The sequence below is a fragment of the Carya illinoinensis genome, chromosome 13 (assembly GCF_018687715.1).
Source record: "Carya illinoinensis cultivar Pawnee chromosome 13, C.illinoinensisPawnee_v1, whole genome shotgun sequence".
Classification (NCBI taxonomy): Eukaryota; Viridiplantae; Streptophyta; class Magnoliopsida; order Fagales; family Juglandaceae; genus Carya; species Carya illinoinensis.
This window is the reverse complement of record NC_056764.1, coordinates 848,808-875,605: the sequence shown is the minus strand read 5'-3', so window position 1 is coordinate 875,605 and position 26,798 is coordinate 848,808. Positions and strand designations below refer to the sequence as shown.

The following is a 26,798-nucleotide window of genomic DNA, read 5'->3' as shown; positions in this document are numbered from 1 at the left end:
CGTGTGGCAATAAAAGACCAAGCACTCCCTCAAGACCAGCCACATGGCAGAACGTGACTGGTGATAACAGGCCAAAAAGAATCTGTAAATCTCCAATTTTGTGGTATTTATCCTATTCCTTCGTGGTCGCTGAAAGTTGAAACCTACATTGCTTCTACTACCCATCTTTATATATACGTGTGATATAAACTTCATGTAAACAACACTTTTGGATCTGAAGATTCCGAACTCAACATTTCTAATTCCTTCTTCTGTCTCTCTCTTGTTCACATTCTGCAGGAACAGAAAACAGAATGGGATCGAGTCAGTCTTTTTGTTGGGTTCTTTTGTTCTGTCTCCTTCTTTCAGGCTTTGTGGCTCAAACTCATGGCAAAATGAAAGAGCAAGGTCTGCCTCCTCTCAGCCAGTCCAAGTTGAAGCCACATTTCGGATTCGACACCAGTTTTTTCGAGGCAGTTCAGGCTGTCAACGAAGACAAAGTTTATGTTCCTCATGAGGAGTACTCGAAGGAGGAAGACAGGATCGAGAGACTGCCTGGACAACCACGGGTGAAATTCTCACAGTATGGTGGGTATGTCACGGTGGATAAAGCCGCGGGTCGTGCTCTTTTTTATTATTTTGCTGAAGCCAACAATCCCAAGAAAGATTCATTGCCTCTTCTTCTCTGGCTTAATGGAGGTATATAAATACATACATATCTGTTCCATTCTGATCAGTCTCCATCCTTTGTCAATATCATTAGGCTGTATTGAGGAGACACTAGAAAAAATTCATTGTTTTGTCTGGTAGCTGCATATACCAACATATTCCTTTCTTTGTTGTTTGTTTTCGTTTCTTTGTTTCCCGTTTAGAGGGACACAACGAGAGATAGTTGGAATGGGAAGATGTAAAAACATCACAAAAAATCTCAAAGAACCTGACATAGAATTCATGATATTTTGATCATCATCATCATCAATAGTATAACCGCGTGGTAGTTATCTTTCACTCTCTATCCTCTTTGAAGTTATAAGCTAGACCACACTTAGTTCATGAATTGCGGGACAATCCCTGTTTTTCTTAAGGTCATTACTCTAATGATCATGATCACAAGAAGAGTGTCCAGGTGTACGTTAGTAGACTACAAAATGATCATGCTTACGGTGAAAGAATTCATATTGCTTCGAATCTTCCTCTTCTTCTTTCATCTGTGCTAGCTAGTCATGAACTCATTAAAAACAACGTGCCATGTTCAGTTTTGTTCCTTATAGAAATAATTCATTTCGCGATTGTGCAATATTAATATTGTTTATTAATTCACCATAAATATTATTATTATTAATGCTTGTTGTCCTTCCTTTTTCAACCGTGTGTGAGTATGTATATACTTATTATAAAATATTTTTCATATTTTTATTATTTTAAGTATATGTCAACCCTCTTACTTACTGCATGCATGGCGATGGCGTATTGCCACCGCTTTTTTTTTTTATTGTGAAAGATCTGGGGATCAATTTATCAAATCCCAAAGTACTTCACTCCTGTGGATCGGATTTCCCGGCGTGCATGCATGACGCATGGGATTTCTGGGCGGGCATGTTCTAACAGTCACGCAATTTTATATAAAAATATGTTTAAAAAAAATATAAATGGTTTATTAAATTAAATTATCGATCTTTCTTTCCTTTTTTTTTTTTTTTTATTCTGACATTGTCCGTCAACATGCATTTTTATATTTGGTTTTTGATAAATGATCTATCCCCTCCTTGAAAAAAAGTATCCCATATTTTGGAAACATTTGCTCACGAATAATGCATACATATAGTTATAGAATCTGTAAGTAATATACAGTCATTTTAAAAAAGAGCAGAATTTATTATTAAAAAAAAATTCAAGAGAGTTTTGTATTTATTTAACTCTTTTAAAGTAATTATATAGCAATTGCATGTATTCACAGTTGCAATTATCATTTCTTTTTTCTTAAACCGCTATCAAATTGTTCAAATATATATAACATCGGCCCCTTTTAATAATAATAAGAGCAATAAAAAAAAAAAAATTGTATTGTTTAGCATTGAGGGTACGTGTGCATGCAAACCATTGGTTAATTTCCTGTATTGGGAAGCACATATATATATATGTAATTATTTTATTACAATAAGTAACATGCTGGGAAATTTATTTATATATTATCAAAATTCGAATTTTTTAGCTCCTACTTCATCGTGATGGCCTTTGCTTAATTTCTATGCATGCAGGCCCAGGTTGTTCATCCCTGGCCTATGGAGCAATGCAAGAGCTCGGACCATTCCGCGTCCGCAGTGACGGCAAAACACTTTACGCAAACAGATTTTCTTGGAACCATGGTAAAAATTATCGTTATAAATTAATTTTACCTGAATATATATATTTATAGAGTTTCTTTTTCTTTTTAAATTTTTTGGAATATTTATTTTTCTTCTGCAGCTGCAAACCTTCTGTTCCTCGAGTCTCCTGCCGGAGTAGGATTTTCGTACTCGAACAGATCATCAGATTATAATACGTGTGGTGATAGAAAAACTGCAGCAGATAATTATGTATTCTTGGTGAACTGGCTTAAGAGATTTCCCGAGTACAAGAACAGACCTTTTTATATTTCTGGAGAAAGCTACGCTGGGCATTATGTTCCTCAACTTGCACACACCATTCTTCTTCATAATAAGAAGGCTAACAAGACCATTATCAACCTCAAGGGAATTATTGTAACTCTCTCTCTCTCTCTCTCTCTCTCTCTCTCTCTCTCTCTCACGCGTGCAGACACATACAAAATTATTATATTAAATAATAATTGATGGGAAGTTAGGTTTCACAGGCAAAAATAATTAAAAATCATGCTTGAAAGAAAGTAGTACTTATGCTTATGTCTTTCAACGTAAAGAAATTATTGAAATTTGGAAGTTATACCGACCACTGTCAACTGGCCTTTCATTTTTTTTTTCATATGTTCATGATGGTAAAGAAATATGTAGAGTGCTTGATCAATTGGGTCCAACCCCATGTTAGGGGTGGACCTAATATTTAACCCCATGACAGCCTTGTACTAAATTACTAATTATAATTAATTCAGTACTAACTATTTTTGTCTTTAAGCAATATATATATATATAGATATCAGTGCATGCATGATTTAATTCGTGATATATATATTTGATATATTACTGTTAAATATTATCTATTTTCAACAAATAGATTATTATAAGAATTTATTTGAAGATATATATCTATATTTAATTTTTCCTAATTAATTAGAAATAAAAGTTTGAAATTTCAAGAAGTACTCCAATTAAATCTAGTGGATATTGATTTTATTCCAGACCGACGTGAGATGTGCTTGCTTGCTTGCCACCAACCATGCGCCTTCTTGCAGTCAGCACAAAAATTGTCGCAAAGTGCAAAATTAATGATTATTCTTTCTTTGTCAACTTTCTTTATTTTTCACACACTAGTTACTCTGTCATCATGATTTTCTTTACACCATCATTTTTGGGTCGACCCCTCAAAACAAAAAAATAAATAAAAAAATAAAGTGTGAATTGGGTGCTAGATAGTAAGTTGTCAATATTTTTGTAATGATTATTAAGTGGTAATTAAAATGCATGTGTTTATAATTTATATTTCACATGATCATAGAGTACGTACGTAGCATGCACTATTACTATCATATGTTATACGTTATACACAGATTGGGAATGCAGTGATCAATGATGAAACAGATAACCGAGGAATGTACGATTATTTTGCGAGCCACGCACTCATTTCGGACGAGGATGCCCAAAAAATAAACAAATACTGTGATTTTTCACCCGATGCCAAGAGTCAAAATCGCCAGTGTAATGATGCCACCGTTGCTGCCAACAGGGACACTTACTACCTCGATATCTACAACATCTATGCTCCCCTCTGCACCATGGCCAACTACACTACTCCTCAACCCAAGAAAGTTTCTGTAAGTACTGAAAAATAATTCCTTTTTTGTTATAACGGGCCTAGTGATCTTTTTGGTAAAATATGAAATAGTACATGATGTATCGTCAAAATTATATGATCATGTTTTATTTTGGAGTTGCAGATATCCAATTTCGATCCATGCAGCGATGGTTATGTGTATGTTTATCTGAATCGGCCTGAGGCTCAAAAAGCCCTTCATGCCAATGTAACCAAGCTTGCACATGACTGGCAACCGTGCAGTGATATCATAACAGACTGGGGAGATAGCCCCTCAACCATCATTCCCCTTCTGCAGGAGTTCATGGCCAACGGACTTCGAGTTTGGGTTTTCAGGTAAAACATTGAGTATCATCTCGATCTTTATAAAATTGGAATACCGTCTTTTTCAGGAAAAAATAATATCATTTCTATCAATCTGAAAATGATTCTATACATATTAAATAAAATGCAGTGGGGACATTGATGGAAGGGTTCCAGTTACATCAACAAAGTATTCTCTGAATAAAATGAATCTTCCTGTTAAGACTGCATGGCACCCTTGGTACTTCAATGGAGAGGTAACTTCTCTTTTTTTGTCCTTTGCTTTTCATTCTAAACGTCGATCGATCCTAAGTAACTTAACATTTTGGTTTCTGATCAATGGTTCTGCTTGTGGCACAGGTTGGTGGGTATACAGAAGTGTACAAGGGAGACCTCACATTCGCAACAGTTAGAGGGGCAGGGCATCAAGTTCCCAGCTACCAGCCTGCCAGAGCATTTTCTTTAATCAAGCATTTCCTTGATGGCACACCTCTTCCTGACACCAAAAGATATTAGCTTTTCAATTTATTCTTCCATTTGCTGCTTAGTTCCAACTTCCAACTAGGTTGACACCAAAGGATATTGTTAGTGTCAATTTATTCTCCACTCTTTTTTTTTTTTTTTTACTATTTTTATTTAGTTTTCCATTTGCTTAGTTCCAACTAGGTTGAATTATTCAAAGTACTGGTATAGCAAAGCAAGGTGCATTTAATTAAAGCAAAATGATGATTGTTTTTCCTTCTTCTCTTTCCATTTTTGATATATGGTTTGAATTTTATTTCACCTCCTAGAAACAGGAGCCCTGCAATATCGCCATCACCTTTCCAATGAATCCAACCCTGCATGGTTAATTCGCTGCAAATATAGGATTCAAGATCAAAACTCCTTCATGAATGTGTATGATAACTTTAACATAAAAGAAATCTAACATTGTCGTGACTCGTGGACATGAAAAAGCATGGGGCTCTGGCCCTCCACATATCTTTTATTGATTGCCAAACATAGTGGTAATAATTGCCATTAACAACTCCAATCAACATCATGTTGTATCGACAAGGAGCACCTTTCCTGCACTTGCATGCACAGCTTAATTACCCTCATGAAGGATCGCGCAATCAAATGATGACTGTTTTGTTGCGCCTTTAGCTTAATTACCCTCCTGAGGGATCGAGCAATCAAATGATGACTGTTTTTTTGCGCTTTTAGCCTGTTTAAAATCACACAAGACGATATTTAAATGGTTCAGTAAATTGTCTACATCCATTAGAGTCAAAATTCATTGAGTTTGTATGAGATCACAAACACTCAACAATTTATCTTTCACGCCTATTATCTCTCTATTTTGCCTCACATATCTTACATGTCAAAACTTCTCATATTTATAAGAGAAGTTCCGCTAAACATGTTGCTAACTATCAGCAGTAATTGATGGCTAACCTTCAGTTACAGCAGCTATAGTTGAAAATCAATATATAGGATAGTGTTGCAACAGCAATAGTTTCAACATATAGGACGGTGCTGTAAGACAGTGCATGTGCATAACAGCTATTTAGTTATTGCATGCACACTTAAGTGGTTTGTCCAACATGTTTCGCAGTGTATAATACCACTTTGAAACTGCTCACAATCTCAAGTTAAGCAGCTGGTTCAAATTCCTGTTAGACTCAATACAATTGAAGATTTATCTCAATATCTCACTTAACAACTTGTGAAGATCTCTCAAGCAATCTGGAAGATACTGAGGTTGTAAAATAGATTTATATATTTAAATTAGTTTGTTATGATTTTAAGATTAATTTGTTATAATTTATTAGCAGATATCTTTATAATTCAAATTTGAAGTTATAACCAACACGTCTATAAATACATATATTTGTTTACTGAGTTAGGCACTCAGCCTACTCCACCAATCTCGTCTATTATCTAAGAATTCCCATCTCGAAATCTCACAATGCTCGATCCACTTCTATCTGAGGCTTCCATATATGTAGTCGTGAATCGACTTCGAAAGTTGAAACAATGTAAGGAGAGCTAGCTGCAAGAAAGTCTAGGATTTATATATGCAGCACGCTCTTGCGAATTGTGGGATCAATGATTCAGTACGCTCCGTCGGCCGGCTAGATTACAAGGATTTATTTTATACTAACAAGCTAAAAATACTAACGGCAATTTAGAAATGAAAATGATATTTATAATCGTGTAGAGTGTTTAAATATCATATAATATATATATATAGACTTTTGTTACATATTAATAAAGCTGTATACTAATTTACGTACCAATATTGATTATTTCATATTCAAAATTTAAACTAATATTTTTTTTAATAAAATTTACTTTTTGACCAATTACATTAGATTGTGTACATATTAGCATACGATTGTGCTTACAACTAGATTTTTCCATATATATATATATATATATATATAACAAGCATTCTCGAATCTAGATCCATTTATGTTGCAAGCAAATATTCTGCCTTTTTGTGTAGACGTATCAGTTTTAGTAGTACTGTTGAGTCTTTGGTTATAAAGACGTATTACTATAGCTATTTAAAAGATTTCATAAAAATAAATTTATAAACATTTCATATGATATATTAAATTTACTTTATAATAAAAGTTATATTAATTGGTAGATTTATTTTTATGAAATCTCTTTGGAACTAAAATATTTATTTTAATTATAAAGAGATGTGTGTGATCACATAATACATTGTAAGTAATTAAGATAATTTCATGATTTATTAATAAAATTAGATTTCTTAATTGGGCCAAATAATTATTCTTCACATGTTTTATTTACTTTCTGCTGTCGTTTTTTTATCATGATTCGGTGTTTTACTTAGGGGTGCTACCCGCACCATACAGTGCGGGATAGCCCCCTCTCCGCACCCAGTCCTGTATGGTGCGGGGTGGGGTTTTTCCATCTGTCCCCCACCCCCGCATCCCGGGAGCGGGGTGCGGAGCGAATACCCGTTCCGTCCAACCTCATTTTTCCTTTAAAAAATTACTTATTTTTTTTTTATATTTAAAAATTATTTTTAGATCCAAAAGTGATTAAAAATATATTTTTAGATCTAAATTGTAAATTTAAATTTTGTAAATATGACTATAATTCAAAAATTATGTAATTTTTAAATTTGCTAGTGCATATTTTATATAAGTTGTAGTGTGTAGTTTTAAACTATATAGTTTTTAAATTTTTTAATGCATACTTTATAAACAAGTCTAACAAATTGTAATATATATTTATATATACATAATTTGTAAAATATAAAAATATATTCATATTTATATATATAAACATATAATTATGCTTTTGAATATATATAAATATTTATATATATATATATATAAATATTTGTAGACCGCCCCCACCTATGTAGGGCGATGTTACCCGCCCCACCATGCGGGGACGGGGCGAACAGGAACAGAGTAACGGGGTGCAGGGCCCGCTGCCCACCCCTAATTTTATTATTGGTGTTGGCCTATTTAAACAATTTGAACTTGATATTTGTTTGTGACGTGTATTTTTAATCAAACACGTGCCTAAAATAAGAAAAAAATAAATAAATAAATAAATTCGGGCCTAGAAGTTACGTGAATATCCATGATGTTTCACTCTCAACAGCAAAGCCCTCCTTTTCAAACCCGCACAATATGCAACAGTGGAATTCCAAGCCCAAAGCCCAATAACTAGTATCGACTACTTGATCTTCTTCACCACGAAATTCCCAAAATCGACCATCGCACAAACCCTAATCCTGACACTAAAAACCACCAGAGCAGCCAAAACCTAGACCGACACAAAAAATGGTGTGCATTCGCAAAGCCACCATAGATGACCTTTTGGCCATGCAGACCTGCAATCTCTTTTGCCTCCCGGAGAACTACCAGATGAAGTACTACCTCTACCACATCCTCTCCTGGCCACAGCTCCTCTATGTGGCCGAGGACTACAACGGTCGCATCGTCGGCTACGTGCTTGCCAAGATGGAGGAGGAGAGCAACGAGTGCCACGGCCACATCACTTCCCTAGCGGTGCTCCGCACCCACCGCAAGCTCGGCCTGGCCACGAAACTCATGAACGCGGCGCAGAACGCTATGGAGCAAGTTTTTGGGGCCGAGTACGTGTCGCTTCACGTGAGGAAGAGCAACAGGGCCGCCTTCAATCTGTATACGGAGACCCTGGGTTATAAGATTCATGATGTGGAGGCCAAGTACTATGCTGATGGGGAGGATGCCTATGATATGAGGAAGCAGTTGAGAGAGAAGCAGGTTCATCATCATCATCATCATCATGACCATGGGCATAGTCACGGACATGCTCATCATCATGAGCATGGTGGTGGATGTTGCTCCTCGGTGGATGCCAAGGTGAGTGGAAAGAAGGAGGCGAAGGCAACGTGATAGTGAGAATGAGAGTGAGTGGAAAGAGGCGTTACGATTAAGGATTTGATGAATCGGACATCCGAGGAAGTATGTGTTGTTGGATTGTCATTTTTTTTTTTCTTTTCTGTTTCTTTTTGTCTTGTCGGTTTTAATTGTTGGGCTGGTTTTATGAGGAATAATGCATGACAGTAGTAAATTTACTATGGTGAACATGGATATACAATGTTATGTGTACTTTTATGGTGTAGATTGTATTGGGTTTTAGTGCCTAGCTTTACATTTCTAGTATTTTTGGCAATTTTACTTGAAATTTGCTTCGAGTAGTAATGCCTTCAAAGGATGGTATTTATTTGACGTATGGTAATTTTGTTATTACTTATGATCAAGGTCGTGCATTGGTGACAGTTCAATTAACTTCTAAATGAGAAATTATGTCCCTTGCTCTATGAGAAACAATTTTATCTGCTGTTTGAGGCCGAGTAAACACGAAGTCTTTGAGATGGGGATTTTTTTTTTTTTTTTAAGTCTTAGCTTGTTAATCTAGTAATCTCCCGTTTTCATTGCTTTGTTGGTTGCTCTATAAGGGCTAGGAAGTTTTGAGATGATCTTATGGAAGTCTTATGAGTGTGGTATTCGTTTTCACCAGAATTTAACCTGAATAAAAAAGCTAGCAAAAGGTATTGTGCACTTTGGTGAAGTGATAGTTGAGTTAAATTGGGTTTAATTTGATAAAATCACAACTTATCATTTATTTTTTATAAGTAAGAAGTAAGTTTTATTCATACAAATGAAATAGGCATAGCCTGTGTACAAATGAAGTATACAAAAGAACACCTAAATACATTCTAGATTAAGGAAAAAAAGTCATGGACATTGCTTCCATCAAGTACACAGGAAGTATACCAAAGAACACCTAAAATCACAACTTATCTTATCTTATACTATTTTATTTTTAATATTATAAGCTACATATGCACCCAATGGCTCTTAAACCCATAATCTCACCTTTTATCCCTGTTTTTATGAGGGGAGGGAATGACATTTGAACTAGAGCTTGCTGGCTTTATCTAATGTGTGTAATATCGGTGAGGGATATGTTTATGGGCTAGTATCTTTGCCATACTCTCCTCTAAATGTCCTTTTTTTTTTTTAATTATAAGTAATAAGAGATTTTATTGACAAGTAAATAGGCAGAGCCCAAGTATACAGGAACTCTCCTCTAAATGTCTGTTGGTTCTGTGCTATACAGCAAGATTCTTGATCTTGCAAAGATTTATTTGGAGGTTTTGGTACTTTGTTTGTGTGCTTGATACTTCATAGGGCTGTGCAGAAACTGCACTACTCTGACTCCATTCCAATCTCCGCTCCTATTGGAGTCAGAGCTGTCGTAGTTAGAGTCCGAATCGATGATAATTATCTACTTATCAAAAAAAGGAGTTGGTGGTAATCATCTGGTTGGAGTCGGAGTCCAAACAGGACTCTGAAAAAAAAGAAAGGAATATCACCACGTTGTAAATGTAGTAACTGAGAAGCCAATGTCATTAGGGAACGGATTTGGCTGGGAAAAAAATTCTTCTTTAGATTCAATACGTACAAGTGATGAGTTGCATGCAATATCGATTTTCACTTGAGGAGGAGACCGTTTTCTTCTCTTTTCCTGGTAAGTGTAGTGATGGGATTTGTGGGAGGACAGAAAGGTTATATATGAGTCATTTCGTTATTGACAGGTCTCTTATAGGCTTAATGCAAGTAACAAGATTATCTATTGCAATGGGGTTCCAGGTGATTTTGATTAGGTGTAGATCCTCTGAAGATTATGTATCCATTTGGATGTTTTCCTTGTTGATCACACCAGCATGGGATTGCTATTAAGCTGAAGTTTGAATTCCTGTCGAAAGATGTGTAAATTATCACATTAGTCGTTCACCCATCATCAATCAGATTCTCTCTCAACATGGTTCTCTCTAGGTCTCTTGATATGCAAATGACATTTGCGCCAGAAATACATAACTTTTCTCTAGAGGTTGCCTCCACTAGTGGTTGCCTATGTTGGGCAATTCATGGCTTCTGGGAAACACTGTTTATTTCTTTTTCTTTAAAAATAAAGGAAAATATGGTAAATACTGCCGGTTAGACTAAGGCTGAGCAAAAATCCGGGGCTGAGCAAAAATCCGAAAATCCGACTCCGACTCCGCTCCGACAAGTCGGAGTCGGAGTCGGAGGATTTTTCCAGTGGGAAGTCGGAGTCGGAGTCGGAGGCCAGGCAGATCCGACTCTGACTCCGCTTCGATCCGACTCCAACTCCGACTCCCTATTCCGACTCCGACTCCGACTCCGCTCCGCTAATATACATAGTTTATAAATAATAAATGTGTTTTTCTATATATTAATCATATAAATATAAATATAATAACATGTAATATTAATGTATAAATACTAAAATGCTTAATAACATGTAACATTATAATACTAATGTATAATATAACATATAACACTAATATATAAGTAATAAATTTATAATAGCATTTAATACTAATGTATAAAAATTAAAATTGATTATATAGATTTTATATAACTATATCTTATATATTAACATCATTAGTTAAATTCAATAATATACTAGTAATTCGCACTAGTTATTAGTTATAAACTTATAGTAAATAAGTTAATAAATATTAGTAATTTACTATATACTAATAGACTAATAGTATTAGACTATTAGTATATAGTAAATTACTAATATATTAATATCTTTAAGTTATTATCTATTAGTACTAGTGTAACTAGTGTTATTACATATTATTAGTTACTAGTTATTACATCTGGTTATTATTAGTTTAGACTATAGTAAATAAGTTAATAAATATTACTAATTTACTATTATACTATATACTAATATACTATTAGTTGTATATATATATTAAATTAATATCATTAAGTTATTATCTATTAGTACTAGTGTAACTAGTGTTATTACATATTATTAGTTACTAGTTAGTAGTTATTACATCTAGACTATCTAGTTATTAGACTATAGTAAATAAGTTAATAAATATTACTAATTTACTAATTTACTAATTTAATAGTATTAGCATTAGTGTATTACTAATATATGATATATATATATATATAATAGTATACTATTAGTTAATATATATTAAATTAATATCACAATATAATTACATAATTATTAAATATATTCCCTTGGATATAACAACAATAAAAAAAATTTGTCAAATTTCTAATATATAACTCTCTAAGTTAGTAATAATTAATAAAGTAATAATTAACTAGTGATTTTTTTAGTGAGTTAATTAAATAATACACATTAAATTGTTACTAAATTTTATTTTTACTAACTTAAAATATATTTTTACTCACTTATTATTTATTAATTTATTTTTATTGTTTAGAAGTAGAAATTAGAAGTAGAAAGTGCTAAACGGCACCGTTATTGGAAACTGGGTTGCGTGAAACGGCGCCGTTTCACGCAACCCTTTATTTTTTTTCAAATTTCTGTCATTGAAACGGTGCCATTTGGGGTGAAAATAGCCCCAAATGGCGCCGTTTCAGTGTTTTCTTTTAGGTCTTCCCCCCCCCCCCCCCCCCCCCCCCTTTTCTCTTCTTCCCCCCCGATTCCCTCCCCTTCGAGTCCCCCTGCGCCGAATCCCTCTTTGCTTCTCTCACCTCTCATCTCAGATTCTCTCTCCCCCCCCGATTCTCTCCCCTCCCCGGCTCCCCCTGCGCCGGAATCCCGATCTCTCTCACATCTCATCTCAAAACCTTATTATTAGGTTTCCCAGCCCCCCCTCTTCCCCCCCCCCCCCCCGGCGATTCCCTCCCCTCCCCCTGCGCCGAATCACTCTCTCTCACTCTTTGATTTCTCTTTTCTGTTATGGATTTGGTTTTGGTTTTGATTTTTTTTTTTGTTTTTTGGTTTTGATTCCCTCCGGCTCCCCTCCCCCTGCGCCGAATCTGTCGTTGGGGTTTGTTTTTTGAAGATTTCTCACCGACTCCGTCCCGACTCCGCTCCAACAAGTCGGAGCCAGAGTCGGAGGTCGGACTCGGCCTCCGACAAAGTCAGAGTCGGAGTCGGACGACCCAGATACCAACTCCGGTTGTGTCGGTGCTCAGCCCTAGGGCTAGGTTAGACTGTCTTCAAGCCATTGCAGTTAGGTTATGTGGTAGGTCAGGTTTTACAATTACTTGGTTTTTAGTGGGCTTTTTGTTGGGCTTACGGGCTTATATTCCTATGGGCTATTGCTTGTTTTTTTTTTTTTTTTTGGGGGGGGGGGGGAGACAACATTGGTTTTGGTCAATGAACGGAATGCTGTCTTCGAACACTAGTCAATGTCTGTGTTCTTTAACTATGCACTTTACGTGTAAACAAATGGTAACTAGTCGTTTCGTTTGAATTTGTTACCTTGTAACGTTAGGAAAGTGCCAACTTTTGCAAGTTCCGCAGTTAACTTGTCGCTGATTTTCAAGATTACCTCATATTTGATTTATTTTCTGAGTGAAGCGGTCAAAGAAAATGTTCAAAAGGCTGCCTGCTTCAAAGTCGCTGGCGCGAGGTGGAGGGCTAAACTTCGGTTTCTGTGGTTGGTGTTTCAAGTCATCGACCTTTAGGGTTGAATCTACCACTCCAAATGAACTATCCCTGAATTATTTGATTCAATCTGGTAATTTATTTAAGCGGTCCTATACATCTAAGATAAGATTCCGAAATTTCTTATGTTTCCACTAGGGGAGGGAAGTCGTGTGTTTCCACTAAGGAAAGAAAGAAAGAAAGGCTCTTTCTCAAGTCCTTTCCATCTGGAACCATCTTGAACCCCACCCTACTTTCCACCTAATGAGCAATACCGCATCATCCTGACAAGTCTTTTGAGGACTTGGAAATTAAAAAGTAAGAAATATTGGAGTCCCAATCTTTTAAAAGTGAGTTACCTTAGCCTTCACTGCACGCCAATTAGAGTTGTCTCTAGTTCTATAAAAAAGAACAAAAACAGTGAAGAATCCTGTTCGACTTCCCCCAAATAATACACAAACAGATTCGATCAGAACGGGACTTCTGTTCGCATAGGCATTAAAGGTTTGGTAGGATGTATTGCAAATATAAAAAGTAGGGGACGATGTCAAGGGGCATGTTCAACTATAAATACCAAATGTTGCTGTCAACAACACCACATCCAATGGGAATTTGCCATTTGGGAACTTAATTGTCTAACTAACAGTCTAAAAATCACGATTAACCTATAAATTCTTTGTTTTTAGTGAAAGAGAAGGCTCTTTCTTTAGATGAGTTCTGTATGCAATAGTTTTAGTCTACTGTTAAATATTTGGAAGGAATTTTGTGTTTTGAGTAAAGATTCGGTAGAACCCCTACAAGCAAAAGATCACATCCATCAAACAGAGAGGCCGGAATTGTGTTTTTTAAGGGAAAGTTGATTGCGTCTATGGATATAATTAATGGCGATTTGCAAATACATTAAGTACGACACTAATTTCTGTGGATCAAGTGAGACTCATTTAATTACATAATTTAGATAAGATAAGATAAAATGTTGCGTTAAAAGTTAAATAAAATATTATTATAATATAAAAAATATATAAAAATTTAAAGTTCTTTTTCAATCTCCTTTCAGAAAGTCCTAAAAAGCAAAAGAGAGCCATAAGGGAAATAGCGACAAATGGGGGGACAAGACTGATATCCCCTCAAGTTTGTGTCCCTGCAATTCAATAATTTAGGAAATAGCAACAAATGGGGAGAATTATAATCTGGTTGATAACTAGAAGAATATCCATTTTATATCTGTATAACCTTTCTCTGTCTTTTGGTTAAAATATAAAAGAAAATTTGAAAAAAATACATACCCAATTTTAGTCCAACCTACGGTTTCAGACGCAAAAGGCACAAATTATATTTTTTAACTGAGTCTACCAAACACAATCAGCTCTCAGCAGTATTTAAATAAGGAATAGAATTCATGTGTAACCATGTACATCATCAGAAGATTAGATAAAGTACACAGATAAAGAAATCACTAATGGCTTTAGATAAAGAGTTATAAAACAACAATGAGACTGTTTTACAATGGAATATCCCTAAAAGTATATGCATTATACAAAGGGCATGACCAGAAGACCCTTTTATCTTGTAGCCTATTGTTCATTGGAATATCAGTGGGCTCTCCATGTTTCTTTCAAAGACCAAAACATCCAATAATGGTTCAATGTCTTGTCATGATCACCACCACCTCTACCATTGTAAATCATTTAGCTCAAGCTCAGTTGGGTTGATCAAGACCTCAAAAACCCCAATTTTGGGTGATCATTTTAATGGTACGACCAAAATGATGTCCACATTGTTTTTATACCCTTAGAGGAGTGATGGAGCCCTGGTTACGCTGCTCCAAACTGGTGGGGAACTCTAGGTGTAGGCACAACAACATCGTGGCCAGATTTAATAAAGTTGAGACGATCCTTTATCATTTTATCGAACAGCCTGTTGTCAGGATTCTCTGCATAGCAAACGTAATAACAACTCACACAGGTGTGTGGTACTGCCATGGCAATCCTGGTCTGGTGCACCATAGTAATAATTTTTAAGTTAAATTGATCATAATTAAATAATGGCCAAGTTGATCACATGAATTGAATGCACAGAGAAGAAATAATCAAATAAAGTAGGATATATCAAGTATGGCTACCAACCATGAGGTATCCAATGACGAATGCAAGGAGCGAAATGGTGGCTGTGAAATTTTGGTGGACTTTGGCAGTCCAAGCAGCTACAACTATGACACAGATAGAGCCACTGCAGACTCCAGTTAGGAAGCAGATTGAGCTGGTTATGTCAGAGTCGACGATAGATACCATTTCTTGCTTCTCAAACAGCTCCCAAGTGTCTTGTGATGCCTTCACAAAACCTTTTCCATATGCAGCTATCTGTAAAAATGGATTAAAAGATAGTTGAATAACATCTCTAAGTTAACTAGCCTTATACAATTGACCGAAAATGCAGTTTGTGAATAACTATAGTGGTCTGTATTGACAATCAAATTCAGATAACGATGGCACTGTAAATGATCCAGCATTTATAAAATAATCAGAGTAAAATATTGTCAGGTGAGAATGACAACTAGTAAAAAAAGCATATCGTTGTTCACCTCAACTAAATCTAGAAGCAGCATAAAAAACTTAACAACCATTAAATACTACGCAATACTGAGAACCCCTTTTAACTAAATCAAATTAGACTACTCTGACAAAAGTAAACTTTGACTCAGAATGAAATTCTCAAAGCTTTAAGCCAGAACACAAATATCAGAATTAATTCATATAACAATTGCCACCTAAAAATATTCTGCCATCTTCATAATCCATACCCAAATGCCATAGATAATTAACAGAAAATCATCTAATCCTTCTAAACTCTAGAGAAACTACTTTTGATTGCAATGCATAGTTTCATACAAACCACCCCCCCCCCCCCCCCCCCCCCCCCCCCCCGGGTTCTCCTTTTGAATAGAGACATTTTCACTGGTGACCTATCTGCCACAAGATAGTAGTAGCCTCTCATTATTCGTTCCTCTATTCACACTACATAAAAGGGCATTAGAGTGATGAAAATTCACAAGAGCTAAAGGCTTTTCAATAACATTACCTGCACAAAGGCCCAACTATTTCCATTTCTGAAGATGGACTCCATGACTCTGAGACAGCAATGTGCACAACAAAACATGAACTCATCTTCTCCCTCAAGCAAATTCAGGGCCCGAGCAACAATTCTTAGGGCCTCAATCGTAGGCACAAAGAGAGAGCCTAAACAAGCACTTCCAAGATTCCGAGTCAAGGCTCTTTGGAAGCAGAATTGAGTATTAGATTGCATTCCCCTGTGATAATAGAGAGCAATTACCCTACCTACTGTTAAATTAGCAACATTTCTCATTACTTCAGCAGTCCAAGCCAAGCTCAAAAACAACCCAAAAATGATCAATGGGGGAACGTAAAAATTCAAGGCTCCAATCACAGCTAAAATCCATAAGGACATCCACAGGAATCCTGCCCCAAGCATCCAATAAATAGGCTGATTCAAACCAGGGACTTTCGATACAGGTTCAAGCGATTTCATCAGGACCTTACAACAAAATCCGATTCGCGGCGTGACCCAACAAGCATATAGTCCATCACCAACCGCAAAGGCAATAAAACAGACTCCAATGCCATCTGTGGGAGGCTTTTGGAAGCATATAAGTAGAATTCCAGCAGATAATGACAAAAGAAATGAGCCCCACAGTATAAAATTAACCATGAATCTAGGCCATTCCCTGACTGCCTTTTGCCATGCAAACGCTAGAGTAATGCTCAAAAGCGATGCAGCTTCAACTTGTGGCAGGTAATGCCTCAACACTTCTTTCTCTTTTGTTTTGATAGATGCTGACCCTTCAATGAGCCCTTGAATACCCTTGAATACAAGAAAACCAACTAGCCCAATAGCCACAACCATATGCAGAAGGAAGAGAACCAGAGATATTCTGTTGGTGTACGCTCTTGAATTCAACGTTGCTAGTGATAACTGCTTTGCAAAGCGAGAGAAACCCAGAAATTAGTTATCCATGAAACTTACTTTAGAGAGAGCCAGCGGCTTTATTTTTTCATTTGGGTATAGCAAAATTATAAGCTACCATAAATAGACTCGTAAGTTTTCGTTGATTGACTGAAAAAAAATTCAAGTTTCTGTATTTTGTAGGGGGAGAAACAATTATGGTAAATCTCAGATAAATAGCCAAAAAAAATTATAAATACGACTATGACTTGAAATTTACAAACAAAAATTTAGAACAAGTTTGTGCATTTTTTAGGAACGCACTTGCAAATTTCAGAAATGAAACTTGAAAAGCCATCAAATTCAAAGTATCTTTATGCAAACTCGAGACAACTTACTTGTGGGGTTGGTGTAGAGCGAGGCTGAGCAGGCTGGGTAGGCTGAGCTGGTTGGGTAGGCTGAGAAGGGGAGGGAGTTCCAACTCTAGTGGCATTGTTAATGACAAGCCTCAAAGGATTCGTGGGGTTCAGCCTCTGCATCCTTGACAAGTGAAACTCTTCATGGTTATTGCTCCCAACCAACTCACCCACCTCCCCTTTCTCCACATCCTTTACTTCCTCCTCGTCCTCCTCTCTCGCTTCAACCCCGTCAGTCCCTCTCTCCTCCACCTAACACCACCGCCCGACAACATTTCAAACTTCAGCACACACATGGAATACCCACCAAAAAATAACAAAAGCAACAAACAAAAATTCAAAGAAAAAAACATCCGAGATATATCTTACAGGTTCTGCAGCACCCATTAATGGCGGCTGCGGCTCTGGTGGCTGTAGTATTTGGAAAGTTGTTGATTTTTATGTTCAGTGGTGAACAACGTTGCTGCTACTTTATTGATGCTTGGAGGTACCCTTCCAGCTGACCGGATATGCTGTATTAATTTTTCACTCCGCTTTTACACCTTAACTCAGAGTATCAGAATACATGGGCCCCATCGAAGATTCAAGCACAAATGTGAGCAAAATGGACAGAAACTTCACAACAAGCACCAATTAAGGATGGTCATGGAACAGCGTGTGATGTCGGACAGAGTTGGAACTGAGCATACAGAAATAGGATTTAATTTATTCTAAATTAGAGTTCTTTTGTCTTTGCCAAGTATTTTATTTATATAAGATTAAGAATTGAGGGCTGAGAGTCTGAGATTTGAGTATTGGTATTGGTTTCATCAAATTTATTTTTAAATTTGATTAATAATAACACGTTTTTATATTTATCTATTTTATCAAATTTAATTTCCATATTAGATTAATTATTCATTCTTTATATAATAATAAAATATTATTAAATTAATAAATTTTTTATTTAATTTATTTTCTCACATTTTGTAATTCTATCAATTAAATGTTAATAATAATTATATTCTAATTAGATTAATATTAAAAAAAGTATTATTAAATGTTAATAATAATAATTATATTATATTACAATAATATTATTATATTATAAGTAAATTAATATTAAAAAAGTATTATTAAATGTTAATAATAATTATATTCTAATTAAATTAATATTAGAAAAATTATTATTCAATGTTAATAATAATTATATTATATTAAATTAATATTACAAAAAAGTATTATTAAATGTTAATAGTAATTATATTCTAATTAAATTAATATTAAAAAAGTATTATTAAATGTTAATAGTAATTATATTCTAATTAAATTAATATTAAAAAAGTATTATTAAATGTTAATAATAATTATATTCTAATTAAATTAATATTAAAAAAAGTATTATTAAATGTTAATAATAATAATAATTATATTATATTATATTAATATTACAAAAAAGTATTATTAAATGCTAATAGTAATTATCTTCTAATTAAATTAATATTAAAAAAAGTATTGTTAAATGTTAATAATAATTATATTATATTCAATTAATATTAAAAAATATTATTAAATGTTAATTATATTAATTAATTTAATTTATTTGTTTGAAATGATAAATTAATATTTTAATGTTTGATGAATAAATAGTAATCTTCCATCTTTAACTAACCACTATAATAAAAATCTAAATTATTTTAAATTTACTTAATCTAATATAAATAATTTTTGAATTAAATTATATAAAATTTGACTAAACATTTCATTTGGCCAAACTAATATAAATGCTCTTAATGGATGGAAGGAGTCAGATCATCAAAGGGTAGGACGACAAGGGCCATTGACTTTTGCAGTAAGAGCTTTCTATTCATAAGCCACGTATACAACGTATCATATAATTTTTTATTTTTAAAATTTTTTTAAAATGTTTTTTAATTTTATTTTTTTAAAATAATTAAATTTTTGTATTTATAATTTATATAGTACATATTTGATAACAAAAAAAAAAATTAAAAAGAATAAAAATAGTAATGTGTGATTTTTCTTGCAGTAAATGCACGTATCTCACCTCATAAAGTTTGTTGTTTTCTATGTTACACTTACATGACGTGCCATGCACTATAAACTACAGAGTAGTACATCCTCCCTCGAGAACCCACGAGAAAGGTTAAAAAAAGTTTTTTTTTTTTATTTTTTTTATTTTTTTAATTTATTTTTTAAAATATTTTTTTAAAAATAAAAGATTCACAACATTGTTAAAAAGTAATTTCTTAATCATTAAGTAAAAAAATAAGATTTGGAACACATATTCAAAACTCGTATTTGGTGGTTTAGCATTTCTAATAAGAAAAATAATAATTACTATCATGAGATTTACGTAAAAAAAAAATTAATTTTTTAATAATAATTTTAATTAATGTGATCATAAAATCGCTGCTTAGATCTAAAACGGAAGTGTAAAATGAAAAAATGATTAAGATCCTCTTTCTTTTTCTTTTTCTTTTTTATTTGATGGAAAGGATCCTCTTTCAGTACTGCTAAAAGAAATCATCTTTCAGCACAGCCGCAACTCTCCACATCATACTTTGTGGCCTCACCATCTATAATTTCTTCTCGCCGGCACTCGAGTCTGGCCACCTTGCTTGTTAGCAGCAGTGGCTGCTTTCATCTCATTGCAGTAATTAATGAACTTGGTAAGCTCCTGGTTTGATAAAATCAAATAGGAAAACATGCCCATCACAGATTTAAATATAAATGAGTAAATTCTTCTGGGTTTATTTATGAAAAAGAAAACAAAAACAAAAATCTAGCAACACTGTCAACAGGCTCAAAATGCTCCACTACTGGAGATGTGGACATCTTTGGCTTTCCTTTTGCAACCATTCGTTTTCCTCCTGATCCGGTTGGGTTTTTGAAAGTTGAATGATTACCCAATTCGATCTCAGATTACCATTGAATGTGAATTATCACAACTGAATGCTTGAGATGAAGGATAAAGACATTTGAATGGACAACGTTTTTACTGATAACTACTAATCAGTAAACCACTAAACATGGTTCAAATGATGGATGGCTCTAACTTTCTACAAGATAAAAACAACAAGGTGGTCCGGTCAAGAGATAAATAAGCAGATTAGTCTATAAGATGATAATGAGACAGTAACAGCATGGTTGCCACTCCAGCCACTTCAAGAAAATAAAAAATGCTAAAGAAGCAAAGAAGTGAAATGGGACATGTGAGATCAACATCCATCTTCTTGATAATTTTGGAAAGCTTGACGTATCTTTCCCTGCCACCAAAAAAATATCTAACTTGTCAATCATAAAAATTTACAGTGGACAAAACATACCATCACAGAGAGAGAGAGATGGGTACTATTGTGAACTTAAAAGAAAGTTTTGATTCAGAAAGATTCGAGTAAGATGATCCTGAGTTGTCAGATGACACATTGATCATGTTGAAATACCTTGAGTTAGCAGATCAACACAAAAATAACAGGTAATTGTGATATTTTCTTAATTGAGACAGTTTTGGATGCATTTCGGTATTTTGACCATAACTTTGATTACAGGTATCAGAATCACACATATGACCCCAATTCAGAAAGCTCTTTTTGACACGCACATCGTGGTCATCATACTTTTCTCGGTGCGCATCTTTTTCAAGGTTAAAATTCACTATTTTCCGTTTTGAATCTCCAGTTTTAGTTTTTTTTTTTTTTTCCTTTTATGATAATATTTCATTTATTATTTAGAACGTGGTTCTGAATCAGATTTAGGGCATAATTTTTAACATATTACTTCTTTTATTAAGTATTTAATTTTAGCATGATTATTGAAAATTTTCTATTTTTAATAAAATTCTGATAAGTATGATTTTCAATTATACAATCTGGTTTGTGGGTTAATTTTTTATATTTTTTAGATTTGATAATTTTGAATTGAACAACAGATATGTTTTTCTATATTTTTAGATGGTTCTCTTGTATTCTTTTATGTGAATTATCTATTAAAACTCATATGCAGAATAATCACTGTCCTATCTTAGCCCAAGTTTGCCGGGGCAGTTGTGAGGGAATCATTTCTTGTTCCATTGACCTTTGAAATCTTTTGCTTTCTGCATCAACTCGAGGGTTTTTCCGATAGGTTTATTTCTGAGGAGAAAATGGGCTGAAATTCGGCCCATTATGAAGAAGCCTAGGATCAAGATTATTTCAGGCCAGACCATGTATCGAATATTGTCAATTTGATCGAACGGCTGTCAACGGGATATTCACTATGTGTGGATCATTTCGTCTCCCGTGCTTTTAGTCCAACCCCACGCGCCTCACACCGTGCGTGAACCTACCGCTTCTATTGCCAAATTACCGTTATTAGCCACCAGAGAAAAGACGCATAGGTCGGTTGCATATACCCTCTCAAAAATCTTTATTTTCTCTGCAATGGTTCTCATGGCTGCCATCTCCACCATGATGCCACTCTCCATCTCCGTCCCCATCAGCCGGCCTTTATACAATCGGCCACACGATTCGCGTACTTATGCTTCTTTAAGCTCCTCCTCATCATCTTCTGAGTCAAAATCCTCACTGCCAAGAGAACCCAGGCTTCCATCTGCTACTTCTTCATCAAATCCCTTAGTTGTTGAGCCCTCTGGACCGCATGAATCGGGGATGAACCATGCGCTAGCGAACCCGAATGGAAACCCGGTTGCCCGTTTCGCTACGTCCACCGAGTCTACCATTGAGAGGGTAAGTAGATTCACTACAGCTGCCTCACTCTATAAATATATCTATATATATATATATATATATTTGTCCATTTGGGTTGAAATTAAATTGACCTTGAATTAAAAAAAAAAAAAAAAGTTTCAGCTAAACTGTTAGTCATTTTAGAGAACAAGATAAAGGAAAGCTGATCCTTTGTTGGTACTTTGATTATCTGGATAATCCTTTCAGTGAGTCATACATTATAATTTTAGGGAAATTGGATGAAATAAATAGTGTGTGCATTATGATGCTTTAAAAATTTTAGTCACTACATAAAAGAAAGGGGAAAAAAAAGTGTTGTCTTCAAATTTGCGACTTAAAAGCCATAAAGCCTGTATAAAGTTATAGAAAGCTATTTTATAGATGATGGGAAGTAACTATTTTGTATGAAATGTGTCAAAAGGGGATGTTTATAAATTTGGGTTTAAAGCTATGATGTCTGACAGATTGCCTCTGATAAGTCAGGTGACCGAATATTAGAATTACCATACTTTTTTTTTTGAGAAAAGTAAGAAGAATATTAGAATTACCATACTGAAAATTCAGCGAAAGAAAAAAAGAACTACTATACTGAAGATTGAGGTTTAAATGTATAAATTTCATAAATGGCTTCAGCTTTTGTTATCCATAAGCCGAAACACTAATATTAAGTCTTCAAAAACAAAACGGCATTGTTACATATTAAAAATAAAAAAATGAAAAAATACTTTCATTTTTGCAAATGATTCCCGTTTTAACAAAACAAATAAAAATAATAATCTTTCTTGAACGTCCTTAAGTTGGCTGTGAAATTCAGGTTCAAATTTATGAGTAACATGGGGAGTTAAGAGAACAAATACTTTCATTTTTGAAAAATCTAATATATTACGGACAAGTGAAAAGGTAAAGCCTTTACATATTCTAGAATGGAGGAGGGAGTAAACTTACCCAAAAAAATGGAGGGAGTATTAAAATAGTTGTTATGTCTCCATTCTTGCTTATAAACCACAGAGGTCTGTTAGCAATTTGCTCCTTACATATGCAATAGGCAAAACTGCACAATATTCACAATCTTTTTTCTTCTTTTTTTGCTTATGTCCTGTTTTTATAGAGTGTCCATATCAAATCAGTTGTGGATTTCATCTATATCTTTCCAGGTTTTTTTATGGATATTCTAGGCTTTTGAAAGCATTTCTTACTTGTCCGTCACTGAGCAGGCAATTTTTGACTTCCGCTTCTTGGCACTTCTGGCTGTTGGAGGCTCATTGGCTGGTTCTGTGTTGTGCTTTCTCAATGTACTTCACCTTATTCCCTATTTATTTCAAATTGTTACAAGACAAGCATTAGATTTTTTGTCTTAACAGCTATTTGTGTTAATTGATTTTCTGTTGGGCTTCTTGTCTATGATGACGATGATGATGATGGTAGAGGTTTGGATTTTTTACTTTGATTATTGCAAATGAATCAAACTCAACTCAAAATATTCCTGTAGATTCTATACCGTGTGCATCTCTTTAAATGAGCCTCATGCTCTAACTCTGAAGTTCTTGAGGACTAAAGATTGATTCCCTTCCCTGACCAAACAAGTTTTCCCCAACGGGACCGAGGAAAGTATCCTGGTAGGACAATAAGCAACTAATGATTTTTCTTATGTACATGACTCGCACTGCCATAGTTTGAACATGTGAGTAACCTCACTTCCATTAGACAAGATCATTTCCTCTTTCATCGCCTCAATTATCATGATACAACTCACTGGTAGGTGTAGTAGCAGCAGGTCAGCAGCAAAGACTTTACCATATTGGTCCCTTAAACCTCCAGTAAATCCTCTGTTATTATCAAGGAACTAAGCAGTGTATAAGAGTCACATTCCCTGGGGTTGATCACCATCCACAGAGTTTCTTTCCTTTGTTAATAATCTGGGCCATCATGTGTTCTGTCTTATTTCACTTCAATCATCCTTGCAAATCTCAAATGAACAGTTCAATTATTTTCCTCGTTATTGCTTTTATGCAGCAAATGTTACAAAACACCACGTGTTTCCTTTCTTTCCAATGAGGATAAAATGTGGTAGCATAAGCAATTGCTGATCTAACAGCCAATATTTTTTTTCCCCCTTCAGCCACACCTCTCCAAATGAGTTCCCAAAATGGCAAAACCTGTGCAGAACTGCAAAGCAAAACACAATTGCTGGTATTCTCATTACTGCCACCATAAGACCATCACATACTGAATTTGGAATGCCTATTCCAATCTGGCCTTGAGTTTTTAACTTCTCTCTTAAATCAACCAAAACAATATAAATCTGTCTCGGAATTGCATTTACTTTAATCTAGTGTATACCATTGAAGTTGTTCAGGTTCATTCTTTATAGCTTCCCGAGAACTCTTGCAATAACTGATTCAGTGTTCAAATTCTAGCATATGAGAATTTTGAGACTAACTGCATAAATGCTGCATGATATGATGCTATTATACCATATCATTTTACTTGGCTTTAATTATGCAGTTTTTGTAGGGTTGTGTTTATATTATAGATGCATATAAAATTTACTGGATGTGCTGTGTCAAAGGGATTCACTCAGGACAGATGGTCCTACGACTAGTTGAAGCTATTGGTTAGACTCTCGTGAATTTACTTCATCAGAATTTTTCTTTCATTTTGATAACATGCTATCATTCAGAATCCCACAATTTGCCTAGATAAACTTTTAGAGCTTCAAAATTGGGAAATCATGTTCTCTCTTTTAATGGAAAACTCTTTTCCATGCATCCTTACATTTTGCAAATACATGCTAGCTCTTCTGTTCTTAAAATTGACTCAGGACAGATGGTCCTACGACTAGTTGAAGCTATTGGTTAGACTCTCGTGAATTTACTTCATCAGAATTTTTCTTTCATTTTGATAACATGCTATCATTCAGAATCCCACAATTTGCCTAGATAAACTTTTAGAGCTTCAAAATTGGGAAATCATGTTCTCTCTTTTAATGGAAAACTCTTTTCCATGCATCCTTACATTTTGCAAATACATGCTAGCTCTTCTGTTCTTAAAATTGAAACCTTCTGTTGGTGACAAATGTTATATGGGAAAATCTATCTGCTGCAGATGTTTATCTTGCTGGGACGGTCATGTTAATATTCGGTATGGGTTTACATGGGTTATTTATCAGCAACGTGTCTCCAGATGCTCCTCCCAGTGCTGATCTTGCCCTCGAGGGCTCTTCTTTGTTTGGAATGTTTTCTCTCAAGGTGATAATAATTTCCTTCAAACAAAACTACTCCCTTTGAAATACTCTGCTAAAAGCTTTTCAGCATCTGCCTGCATCCCAAAAAGTTCCTTCAAACATTTTATCTGTTTTCTTGACTCAATGTCTAAATAATCCATTCCTTTGGCTGTTTGCTCCTTTCAATTTGGTACCCTGAAACCTTTAAAATGGCATATTAGACTGAATGGAAATGATAACCATGTGATGTACAGTTGCTCTCTCCTTCCAGTAAATTTCCTTGCATATCAAATCTGACTAGACTCAGATGTGTTGCGCCTCATGATGTGGAGGACGTCAAATGGACAATACAGAATGAGTATAACTTATTAAGGACAATAGACTAAGTTCTCATTACTGAATAAGATTCTACATAATTTATGTAGAATGATGAGCTTGTGTTAATAAACTTATTGGCAGTTTTTTTTCTCCTATTTACCCCAAATCTGCAAACGAACTGCTTGTATGCCTTCAGTTAGATGGCTTTCTGGCTCCTCCTCCCATTTGTATCATTTTTATCTTCTTCATATTTGAGTTCACCAATATACCTAATTGATTCTTATTGGTCTGCAGGAGAGGCCTAAATGGATGAAAATTTGCTCACTTGATGAATTGAAGACAAAAGTGGGGCACGTGATCGTTATGATTCTTTTAGTTAAGATGTTTGAGAGGAGCAAGATGGTAAAAATTATCACTGGAGTGGATTTGTTAAGTTATTCTGTATGTATCTTCCTATCATCTGCTTCTTTGTACATCCTTAATAATCTGCACAAATCAGACTAGGGATGTCTGATGTACTATAGCTACCAATGGAATGAATATCAAACAATGTAATATTCATTGGCACGTAGAAAAGTGAATATCCATGTTTCAAAAGATTGCCTATGGGGCAGTGTTTGGAAATAGGCAGTGTTTGGAAACATCTTCATGATAACTATGAATCAACAAAGTTTGTGTTTTATACAACACTTGGAAGTACCATCACTCTGTGAATGGCTCTGTAAAAGCCTTCATAACTTAATCTTAATCAAGTGTAATTAATCTGGTTATTGCCCTCTTTTCTTCATTGGCCTTCACCCGTCAGCAATCAGCAACAACCAACTTTTGAGCTCAATTCCATTTTCAGCTTTAAAAGCATCACCATACCTTGCCTTCTTCGATATTGAAACAAGGCCTGACAGACTG

General features: G+C 34.7%; 4 protein-coding genes across 4 annotated transcripts; 3 read left to right on the top strand and 1 right to left on the bottom strand.

The window, feature by feature from the left end:
- Window positions 1-157: 157 nt before the first annotated feature.
- Window positions 158-5,009, top strand: LOC122291563 (serine carboxypeptidase-like 40). The gene is made up of 7 exons (XM_043099347.1): window positions 158-678; window positions 2,238-2,345; window positions 2,446-2,720; window positions 3,701-3,964; window positions 4,088-4,299; window positions 4,418-4,523; window positions 4,627-5,009. The coding sequence occupies exons 1-7, from the start codon at window positions 294-296 to the stop codon at window positions 4,780-4,782; spliced, it is 1,506 nt and encodes a 501-aa protein (XP_042955281.1). The 5' UTR covers window positions 158-293; the 3' UTR covers window positions 4,783-5,009.
- A 2,948-nt stretch (window positions 5,010-7,957) lies between these two features.
- On the top strand, window positions 7,958-8,907 carry LOC122292994 (N-terminal acetyltransferase A complex catalytic subunit NAA10-like). Its single transcript, XM_043101588.1, has one exon. The coding sequence runs from the start codon at window positions 8,082-8,084 to the stop codon at window positions 8,676-8,678; it is 597 nt and encodes a 198-aa protein (XP_042957522.1). The 5' UTR covers window positions 7,958-8,081; the 3' UTR covers window positions 8,679-8,907.
- A 5,717-nt stretch (window positions 8,908-14,624) lies between these two features.
- LOC122292972 (protein PNS1-like) lies at window positions 14,625-18,266 on the bottom strand. Its single transcript, XM_043101561.1, has 5 exons — window positions 17,994-18,266; window positions 17,607-17,876; window positions 16,327-17,238; window positions 15,375-15,608; window positions 14,625-15,242 (listed from the first exon to the last, which is right to left on the bottom strand). Exons 1-5 carry the CDS (start codon window positions 18,009-18,011, stop codon window positions 15,063-15,065), a joined length of 1,614 nt encoding a protein of 537 aa, XP_042957495.1. The 5' UTR covers window positions 18,012-18,266; the 3' UTR covers window positions 14,625-15,062.
- Window positions 18,267-21,987: 3,721 nt separating this feature from the next.
- LOC122292759 lies at window positions 21,988-26,516 on the top strand. Its single transcript, XM_043101248.1, has 5 exons — window positions 21,988-22,351; window positions 23,566-23,643; window positions 24,866-24,965; window positions 25,457-25,599; window positions 26,187-26,516. The coding sequence occupies exons 1-5, from the start codon at window positions 22,046-22,048 to the stop codon at window positions 26,394-26,396; spliced, it is 837 nt and encodes a 278-aa protein (XP_042957182.1). The 5' UTR covers window positions 21,988-22,045; the 3' UTR covers window positions 26,397-26,516.
- The last annotated feature ends 282 nt before the right edge of the window (window positions 26,517-26,798 follow it).

What these genes read in the sequence shown, in the direction of transcription:
- LOC122292759 (XM_043101248.1), top strand. Translation starts at nt 22,046, where the DNA reads ATGGTTCTCATGGCTGCCATCTCCACCATGATGCCACTCTCCATCTCC. An exon ending in ACGACTAGTTGAAGCTATTG is followed by an intron (nt 24,966 to 25,456) that starts GTTAGACTCTCG and finishes TATCTGCTGCAG; the next exon opens with ATGTTTATCTTGCTGGGACG. An exon ending in TTGGAATGTTTTCTCTCAAG is followed by an intron (nt 25,600 to 26,186) that starts GTGATAATAATT and finishes ATTGGTCTGCAG; the next exon opens with GAGAGGCCTAAATGGATGAA.
- LOC122292972 (XM_043101561.1), bottom strand. An exon ending in GCTCTACACCAACCCCACAA is followed by an intron (nt 17,239 to 17,606) that starts GTAAGTTGTCTC and finishes TTTGCAAAGCAG; the next exon opens with TTATCACTAGCAACGTTGAA. An exon ending in ATAGTTGGGCCTTTGTGCAG is followed by an intron (nt 15,609 to 16,326) that starts GTAATGTTATTG and finishes CCATTTTTACAG; the next exon opens with ATAGCTGCATATGGAAAAGG.
- LOC122292994 (XM_043101588.1), top strand. Translation starts at nt 8,082, where the DNA reads ATGGTGTGCATTCGCAAAGCCACCATAGATGACCTTTTGGCCATGCAG.
- LOC122291563 (XM_043099347.1), top strand. Translation starts at nt 294, where the DNA reads ATGGGATCGAGTCAGTCTTTTTGTTGGGTTCTTTTGTTCTGTCTCCTT. An exon ending in TCTTCTCTGGCTTAATGGAG is followed by an intron (nt 679 to 2,237) that starts GTATATAAATAC and finishes CTATGCATGCAG; the next exon opens with GCCCAGGTTGTTCATCCCTG. An exon ending in CTTGGTACTTCAATGGAGAG is followed by an intron (nt 4,524 to 4,626) that starts GTAACTTCTCTT and finishes CTTGTGGCACAG; the next exon opens with GTTGGTGGGTATACAGAAGT.